Genomic DNA, 10,096 nt, shown 5'->3' on the forward strand with positions numbered 1-10,096 from the left:
TGAAATGAACTCTGGATTCCTCACCATCTGTCTCGTACGTGGTTTTGTCCCTTTCGTTATGAAAGTTTTTCGCTTCTTTCATATCTTTTTCCTGCTCTTTTGTGAATTCTGTAAGCCACCTGATAACAATGGCCCAGAACTGAGCCTCTGACAGGTTTCTTATCTGTTCATCTGTCAGGTTCTCTATCTGCTGCCTGGTGAGCTGCACCACCGGGATCTCTATATTTGTCTGCCACATTTTGACAGATGCGTTTTGTTTTCCTGGGCTGGCTGTCGGGGGCGGTGCCTGTGTAAGCGTCACAAATCAGCGACCTGCCGGCGCCTACCTGTCCGCGACCTATTTCGCAGCCCTGTGGTGCTTTCTGTGGGGGCGGGGGTCCAAGATGGATTCACACAGTTATTCAGCTAGGAGACCGGGATCCGTCCTCCCGCCCCCCTGGGCCTCACTGTTCAAGGCGATGCTGCGGCTGCTCCCCAGCGCCGGAGTCACGCACGCCAGGGGCTTGATTGGAGTCGCGCAGGCCAGGGGCTTGATTGCCTCCGGGCTTTTTCGCCGCCCTGCCCCCCCGCTCCGCAAACAGCTTTGCCTTCTTTAACTCTTACCTGCCCAAATGGCACCGCTGGTTTATAACTTCATATGTTGGGCTTCCGTGTAGCTTTATTTTCTGGAATTTCTAGTTATCCTTTGTTTTGAAGTAGTTGTATTCCTCTCTGGTTGTAGAGGGAGACCTAGCGTGTCCGTCTAAGCCTCCATCTTGGCCGGAAGTCAATTTTTTTTTTCTTTAAGTAATATCTGTTGGTTTTCTTCTATGAGCAAAAAATTAAGTCAGCTTATTTTAGCCTCCTTCTTAACCACTATTCCATTTTAATCAGTCACTTTTTTTTATGTTTATCTTTTTCTGTTATTTACCTCTTCAGAATTAAATGGTATCTTGGCTCTCACCATTCAACTATGACATAACATTTATGCACCTTTATTCTCTCACCTTTTTCTTATCTTTGGTGTCCTCTTAAATTCACAGTTAAATTTATTCAGTGCACCCATCCTATGCCCTTTTTTTTTTTTTTGGTTAATGTAAAAAGTGTTGAACTGCTGTGATATTTGTGGGCACATGTTGATTCTTATTGGCAAAAAGGATGATAAGGGCCTTGGTCTTTTTGCCTGGAGTGCCAAAGAACTTTATCTTTAAAGTCTAATAATAAAGCTATGATATATCTCAGATTCAGAGTTTGCATCTGGAAAGATGTCTACATATGTCTCTCAGTGTGAACACTTAGGTCTTTTATTTCACAGACATTTTCTTGAATCATAATTTTAATGACTAGTTCTATTTCTCCCCTGGCCCCCTTTTTCAGGGACTCCTAATGCATGTTTGCTGATTTTTCTTTCACTGACTTCTATCTATCACTTTCTGGTTCTTTTTATCTGTTTACTTGTTTCACTTACTTTTTGCTTGTCTCATTGCTTGCTGTGCTTTTGGACAAGTCTGTTGTCTTTTGTATAGTCTATAATTTAATGCTAAGTCTTCAGTGATTGTGTCTTTCCTTTATTTTCCCTCTTTTGTTATAAGTTCCCATTTCATGTCTTTGTATTGTTTGTTTGTTTTTTTCTTGAGTTTTTGTTTGTATTATACCATTCTTTTTTATTTTTGTTGCTTATTTTTAATCATGTTGGAATGTTGTATTGTAGTTATTCTTTGCTTTCTAGAAATTTTTAAGTAGCCTGAAATGTTTTAATCTTTAAAGATTTAAAAAAGAAAGAGAATATTGTTTATTTTTTTCTGTTACCTTTTAGCTCCCTTACACCTTCCTTCCCCCATAATCTTTATTTTCTGTGTTTTCTTCTTATATTTTTCAATGGACATTGTGGTTTTACATTTTTTCATATTTGAACCAGCTTCTATGGAATCAGTTGGAGGCTGGTGATTCTCACTTCACAAGCTATCTTTTTGTTAGCATGAAGAAGGCATTATCTGTATTATCATGTGTCTTTTTATGTTTTCACATTTCTTCATTCTTGTTTGATCTGATCTTATTTCAACCCCTTCCTTCTCTTTAATTCTATTTGCTGTCTTCCAAACTGTCTCTGTTTTGGAGAGATATCCTAAAATATGTTGTACATCATCCAGTGTGTTATTACGACTTCACTTTTGGTTCCACGTCTTCTCCAAGCCTCTTCTTCTCATTTTTCTAGTGCCAAGTTTCAGACCTACTTTCAAGCAGTTCTCATTTTAGATGGGATCTTTTCCTCACCACTGAGATTCTCTGACCTCTTCACACTTCTGTGACACTCCTACTGTATTCCCCACACTAGGGTCATCTGCAGCACTTACTCAGCTGACCCCCTTTCCCATAAATTTGGATTAAGAGCTGTCTTCTCTCTTCTACTTGTAGATATTGATTAAGGGTGTTTGTATTTCTCTCCTTGTTGCTATGTGGGGTTTATAGAAAGAAGTGTGAAGAATCCTTAAGGAACTCAGAAACACAGACTCTTATTAATTATTTTTTAATTTTTCTTTTTCTGCAGCCAGGAATATGTAGTAATGCAGCTGCTTTCATTTTTAGCCATGGTGGACTATATTTTATCCCATAGTGAGTGACTGTTAGAACAGTCTAATTGAGGTAATTCTGAGTGAGTTTGTTTTCTTGTATAGTTTGGGAGACAGTGAAGAAAACTTCCAAACCAAGATAAACATTTCAAGCTATCTCTGGGGTCTCCCCACCTTCTTAAAAACTTCTGTTCTACTTTGAAATCTAGAACTTTTTTTTTAATACTGTTTGACAAAGCAGATATGTAAACCTAACTTACCTCTTCAACGATCTTAAAATTTAAATTCTTCAGGGTAATTAGTTGTGCTGTGTCATAGGTTGTCACCGGTTGGGTTCTCCAGGAATCTGACTTTGAGATAGAGGTTAGCATGCAGAATGTTTTCTAGGGATGCTTTTGGGATTAAGTGTGTGGAAGGGAGGTAAGGAAGCTGGATTAGATACAGGGAGAAGTTGAGTTGCAGTGCAATTCCAGTGAAGACTCAGCCACCACCCCACAGGGAGCTCTGGAGCCTAGGTGTTTAATAGTTATTATCTCTGGCTAGGCAGGGTTTATGGCCTTTTGTTAGCTTTGTCTTAATATAACAACCATATTGCTCTTCACTCAGAAAACAAATAAAGCTTCTGTTTTGGAATAAAAATACAAGTAACTCTGTGGAAGAAAATAAATTTTTTTTCCGTCACTCTTGGTACTTTTAAGTTGTAGTTTTTAAGATTCCAGTACTACTAATGGATTTTTTATTTTCAGCTTGGGCAATGGTAGATGGTGGGTCAAATGTGAAAGCCCGCGCTTCCTACAATGAGAAGACCCCAAAGATCGTCGTGTCTCGCTCCCATTCAGGAATGGTCAAACAGGTTGCTCTTCAGACTTTTGGAAACCAGACTACAATTATCCCAGCTGGTGGTGCTGGTATGTTTCTACTCCCCTGTGATGCCTGTAAAGTATTCCCAGCATGGTCAGGGCTTATGCCAGGAGAAAAATTTGGTTGCCACACGTTTGGAAAAAACTTAGAGTAGGCAGTATACTTACAAGACAGACCTGGTCTCCTGCTTGGCTATGTCTAGGGTGGGATTTCAGCCTCACATGCCTTCCTGTTAGAAACAATCTCCCAATAGGAACAAACTATTTCACAGTAGTGGTTTCTGTTCTTATAATACTACAACAGCATCTTCCTGCCAGTGATGTACTGTCAGTGGTTTTTTTATATATGACCTGATTTCAAAATAACTCTCCTATTATTTTAACTCTAGGAATATCAAAGAGAGAAAGAAAGCTCCAAGTACATTATGATGCTTCATATGGTAGAAGGATGCTAAGAATCATCATAAGTGTTGTTACAATGGCTAATCTCTGGATCACTTTTTGACACCTGTGAACTCCTCAGCTTGTATATCTGGGATGAGCCAGGGTGTCGAGTGCCCACCCAGCTAGTTTAATGTATATTCTGTACTGTTGTATTGCCCATATTGTAGATCAGGGTCAGCTGGCTTTTTCTGAAGGGCCAGGTATTATATATTTTAGGCCTTGTGAGCCACATATGGTCTTTGTTTTGTTTTGTTTTTTCAGCTACTTTTTCAAGATATAAAAATCAATCATAGCTTAAGGCCTATATAAAAATAGGCCCTTGGCCTGGAGTTGGGTCATGTGCTGGTTGCCCACCCTTGTTTTGAATGCTGTTTAATATCATAGAAGTAATTTAATTCAAATAAATAGCAAATAATTGTCAGGAACATTTGTGTTTGAAAGCCTTTTCAGCACAGTAATAAAGGGAAAATAATGCTTATTAACTTTTGAGCCTAACAGTTTCAGTTTACTGATCACATATATCTGCCTTTCTTAATATGACTTTATCACTTTCTAATAGCTTGTCAGGTTGGTTAAGAACAGTAAATGACCAGAATACTCAGTAGGAAAGAGGTAAACCAGGTTCTAGATCCATATTCTTCTGCGGTTTTATTATTTAATTTTTAAACTCTTACCTCATTACAAACAGGATGTAAGATGATAGTGTTATTTTTGTATTCTCTTCTTTCAAATCTAACCTTACTACACAGTCAAGTGAAACCTGTAGGTGTTTAGTTTCAGTATAATATTCAATATGAAATTATATATAGTGAATAGTATTTCATAGAAAACAACCACAAAGTAGATGTAAATTTTTTAAATTATAAACATATATTTGGTTATGCTTGAGAATAATTTAATAAGTTACTTTACACTGTATATTTTTTTTCATTTGGGTTTAATATCTCTGATGTTACTTTAAAAGAACAATTTAAAATAAGTTTAGACTTAGTAGTTGCAAAGATTGTACAAAGACTTCCTGTATACCCTGTGCTGTTATTTTTAACAATGTACTCAAAAATTAAGCTAATTTCTTTAAATCTTTCCCACTGTGACCTAATTTCTGTGTTTATCTTTTAGGTTATAAAGTTTTAGCACTCTTGGATGTGCCTGAAAAGAGTCAAGAAAAAGCTGATTTATATATTCATGTGACATATATCAAAAAGTGGGACATATGTGCTGGCAATGCTATCTTAAAAGCCCTTGGGGGGCATATGACTACCCTGAGAGGTGAAGAAATCAGTTACACCGGTTCTGACGGCATTGAAGGAGGGCTCCTGGCTAGCATCAGAATGAACCACCAAGCTCTAGTCAGAAAGCTTCCAGATATAGAGAAGACAGGACATTAATAAGCAAAGTTAATTATAGATTACAGCTCTTCCAGAGCTGACATAGCCTGAGATGGTGGAGGCTTCAAATGATCAGAGGAGACGAAGCATGGCTAAGGCCATCCCGAACTTTTTAAAGTTATTTATGAAGCATCAGAGACTTATTTTCCCTGTAATAGGATACAAGATCAGGGAAGATGGATTGCTTCATGTCTCAAGTATTGTCTTTGTTTTTGATACTATTTTCGTACAGTTGTCATACACAAGGTATATATATGTGTGTGTGTGTGTGTGTGTGTATACATATACATACACATTTATATATATTTGTGAATTAAAATCTGTAACTCAGTCTACATTGTTATGAGTCACCATTTTCACACAACATCATGAATCTTCACTGTTAGTACTTTCATGTAGAACTGGGCTGAAGAAAGGATTGATTTCGTATAGATGTTTAATATTACTTTATACTTACATCTTGTTGAAAATAAAGTAATTTGGGGTATTTAACCCCTAATTCAGATGGAAAGCACAAGAAGCCACATGTTCGTTAATATGCAACAAATACTCCGTTTATCTGTTCTTGAATATTTCTTATGGATTAAAATAGAAAAAGCTTAAATTGTTTTTTTTTCCTTTGAAATTTTAATAACAGGTTCACCAGCTAGTAGAGAACATAGATATATGATAGTTGTGTTGTAATTTCTGTATGTGTGTGTTGTGTGTGTGTTGTTTCTACAATGAAAAATAAGTTTATACCCATGGGTTCAACTTTTCTGACATCTTGCTGTTGATTTTCATTTGCTCCATAGACAGTGCATGATTTCATCCTTTCCCTTTTGACCGAACATTTTAGCCTTTTACTTGTACGGTTTGGATTAAGATTTCAGGGTTAGCTCTAGTATTTTGGTACATTTTCTCATTAGGAACAAAATATGCTGTAAGGCACTACAAAAATTTAAAGAATTCTATTATTAATAGAAAGTATTTGACACTATATGAATTGTGCTAGATTTCATTTATTTTCAAAAGCTTTGTTTAAGTACTTAAAAAAAAATTGCCAGGGGTGTATATAAGAATTCTCTTACTATCAAAAATGAGTCATGGTTGCTGTTACCAGTAATAAATGGTTCTAATCTAACCAAACTCTCCAAGTAGTAAGTTTTGAGGTCTTGAGATATTTTGTAGTTGTTCTTTAGATTAAAATAATGAAAATTAAAGTTAATTTTTGAAGCATTATTTTTCTAGTCAGTATGCAGAATCTGGTTGGAAGAAAGATTGTGGCATATTCACTGTGTCACTGTAATTAGAACCTTGCTTTGTGAACTACCACTGGTATGTCTGATTTCTCTCATTGTGATATCTGAAAGTTTTGTGTATGCAAACAGTACCATTATTTCATGTGACTTTCATGTCCTTGTATTCCATAACAATGATAAGGAGAGGGATTTCTCAAGGTTTCTTCCCTGCCTCCCTCCCTCCTTTCCTTCCTTCTTTCCTTCCTTCCTTCCTTCCTTCCTTTTCTCCTTTCTTTCTTTCTTTCACTATTTTAACCCTAAAGCAACTTTCCATTTATTTCCTATATGAGGTAACATTGACCAAAGAATGAACATCCTCCCCTGGTGGAATGTGCATAGGATTTTAGGTTTGTGTATAACACTGTCATCCAAAGCCCTTTAATTCCTCATTAGAAAATTGAATTTAGTATGATGCACATGTTTCCACCTAATCTCTAGCAACTAGCCAGGAATCTGATAGAGTAGTTGACCTCAATGTGTAGGCTTTTATTCAGTGAAAATTTATTCAAGAATTTTGGTAGTTGGAATACTTGATATTTAAACAGGGCTTAGGAATTCTGAACAGATTATTGAATACTTCATCTTTTTACATTGCAATGAGATGAGGGAATACTTTTTTCTCAGGAGAGATAGCAAAAAGACATATGCTCTTTCCAGAGTTCTGTAGTATAAAAACATTTTTGTCAATGTAATGTGTCAAACTTAAGGAAATAGGACTAGCATAGTAAGAAATGGAATTTCTTTCATTGGAGTTGGGTTTTCTCCCTACATTATATGGAAACTCTAGCAAGTATGATTGCTTTGGTTTTATTTTTAATTTTATTCATTGCATGTAGATAATGACTTTGTGAAGGATTTGTGTGCAAAATTAATATATTGGATGTCAGCTAAATGCATTTTTATAATTTGGTATATAGTTACTAATAATTTTTAAGTGCTTATAGAAAGTGTAAGGTTTTTTTTCCTGAAACTTAATGTACATTACAGGACTAATATAACTACAAAAAACAGTATATATATTTATTTATATGAGACATTATTATGCCAGAACATACTAGCCAAACACCTTCATGAGTAAGTGAGGCATCTAATGTCTCCCTGGATTACATAAATTATTTCTAAATGTAGCAAAATAACTAGAGTTTACTTTTAGTGACTCTCACCTCCCCAACTCCTGGTCTTTCCTTTCCCTCATCTTTGTCCTTATTTAGAGGATAATTTTCCCTTATCCCTTTGAGCGCCACATGTAATTTGAAATTTGGATCAACATGAGAAAAAACTTATATCAATATATAACCTGAGGTACAAAAAAAGAATAAAACATAAAATACAAATTATTCCATTGTTATTTTTATTTATAACCATGCGTGGGGAGGAAGAGTAACTGGGAGCAACGCTGGCACTTTTGGGAAAATTTGTCAGTGTCGCTCTCAGCGATGTTGGCACTCAAAGGGTTACAATTGAGTTTTACCATCATATTTAGTAAAAGCAAGATCAATAACCTCGGTAGACATCAGCTGTCCCCTCTCTCTGCTTCTCTTCATTTCTACCTCATTCCCTACCTCCCTAGCCCCTTAGTGTTCTCATTTTATTTCTACTCTTCTTTCTTAACCAATATACTCTCCCCAAAACCTTATCCAGGAATTCTTTCATAGACACATTTCTCTCACAATTGGCTGCTAAATCTTTAGGTAGAACTGAGACTAGTAAAGTTTCCATTGATAGATCAATCCTGGAGGAATCCTAGTTCACCATTTTCAGACTCCCCTGAAGAAGTAAAATCACTTCAAAACCACATAGCTTTATGTTGTCAAATCTAATCCAATGCCTTTGTCTTTACAAAGCAATTCTTCCAACCTGTCCTTCAAAACTGAAAAGGCAGAAAATACAAGAGAGTTTGGTATATAAGCCTATTTGAGAAAACTTTCTTTTTCTCTTAGTTTTCATACTTGAATCCTTATTTCAGTTGAGATTACAAGGACCTAGGAGATAGGTCCTAATCTGTCCTTGGTATTCAATTGTCCCCTTTTCCCCAATTTTAGTTTTTTTTTTAACAAATTAATTTTCAAGTAAATTGTTTATAGCTGTATAATGAAATAACAAGTATGCTAGTTTATGTGTTTCACGTAACAGTTGTGCAAACTGTTTGCTGGGTGCTCCCTTTCAATATTGTGCAAACTGGGGCAGAGGAAGTGGGGGATGAGCAGTGGCTAAGAAAAGGGTGGGAAAGAGGAACATCAACTCAGGGGAAGGGTAACAGGGGGAAGCAAAGCGAACATCTGTCCTGGCCCTTGTGACCGGGAACTCTGACCTTGTCTCAGATATTTCATTCAGAACTTGGATTTCACTCAGGTTGAAGGTGACAACTATCCTTGATAGCCTGAGCATAAAGGAAAGCAGGAGTGCACCCCCTGTTTTTCAGAAAAGAAAATATCCAGCTTGCCTCTCCTAGATATCTTGAAAATGGCCTTATGAATACAATCTTTGGCAAGTTAAAAACAAACTATTTGGGTTATTCTAGCTGCAATTATTTGGTTATGTGCTGATAGCTCACAGATAGAAACAATGATTTTTCATTTTAGTTATTTTCAGTATATGCCTACAAAAGTCTATTTTGTAACTTGCATAAAATAAACCTAATCTATGGTTTTATTTTTATCCTAAAAAAAGTTGTGCCTTAACAATAGGGCATTGTATGTTAATAAGGGAAAACAATTTTTTTTAACAGATGGGGAAAATAGGAACTTTTTGCCATTAAAATTTAAGTTCTTTTAAAATGTTTTTAGTATTAGAGTTGGAAAAAATTAAAGTTAAATAAAATTGATATAAAATTATTTTTGCATAATCTAGCATTTACAACAAAAGTACATTTTTATAACTGGCATCTATCTTGATATATAGGTTCAAAATGATACTTTATCCTTTGGTTTATAATTTCAATTAATAAAAGGCCAAGATAGGTTACATTTTAAAAAATATTTACTTTTAAATCATTTAGTGTGCTATTATTATATGTTCTCCTAGTATTGAATCACTTCGGAGTTTTAAAAAATAGCTATTTATTCATTGTGCCATATCAGTAATTTATTAATATTCAAAAGTATTTTGTGTATTACATAACAAACCAGAGCAGTTCCTAGGTTGTGGAGGGTTCTGATTACCAGTTACTATGTGGGCAAGAAAATTAAACTTTGTACTTCAAAAGGAGGTTTTTATTTTTTGAGGTGCTGGCTATGTAAGTTGTTGATTTTTATTGTCTCAAAGCCTGGCGGGTATTTTCATTGCAATTTTTCATTGGTAAAGGCTTACAAGAAAGCTTTTTCTTTTGTTTAATTATTTTTAAAGTTTGGTGGTGAATTAATTCTGTAGGAAAAATGAGATATAGTTTCCTTTGAGATAAAATAATATAAGCCAAACTTTCAGAAGTTAAGGATGATGAATAATATTAAAACATCTTTGTTATATATTGTGTTTGTAAGGGTTCTCAAAGTATTATAATTAAGGTAGTTTGTGTAATTGCAAAAGCAGAAACATGTTTATTATAATATTCTGTTAAAATTCTCTTTGAGGTATAT

At 35.3% G+C, this 10,096-nt stretch overlaps 1 protein-coding gene across 1 annotated transcript in view; it reads left to right on the forward strand.

The window, feature by feature from the left end:
- BPNT2 (3'(2'), 5'-bisphosphate nucleotidase 2) overlaps positions 1–5,503 on the forward strand; it is a 33,898-nt gene extending 28,395 nt beyond the window's left edge. The window contains exons 4-5 of the mRNA XM_090283675.1: positions 3,296–3,457; positions 4,973–5,503. Coding sequence (XP_090139801.1) covers positions 3,296–3,457; positions 4,973–5,241 — 431 coding nt within the window. The 3' untranslated portion in view covers positions 5,242–5,503. The remainder of the gene's footprint in view (positions 1–3,295; positions 3,458–4,972) is intronic.
- The last annotated feature ends 4,593 nt before the right edge of the window (positions 5,504–10,096 follow it).

The sequence above is a fragment of the Furipterus horrens genome, unplaced genomic scaffold, assembly GCF_987537825.1.
Source record: "Furipterus horrens unplaced genomic scaffold, mFurHor1.1.pri manual_scaffold_7, whole genome shotgun sequence".
Classification (NCBI taxonomy): Eukaryota; Metazoa; Chordata; class Mammalia; order Chiroptera; family Furipteridae; genus Furipterus; species Furipterus horrens.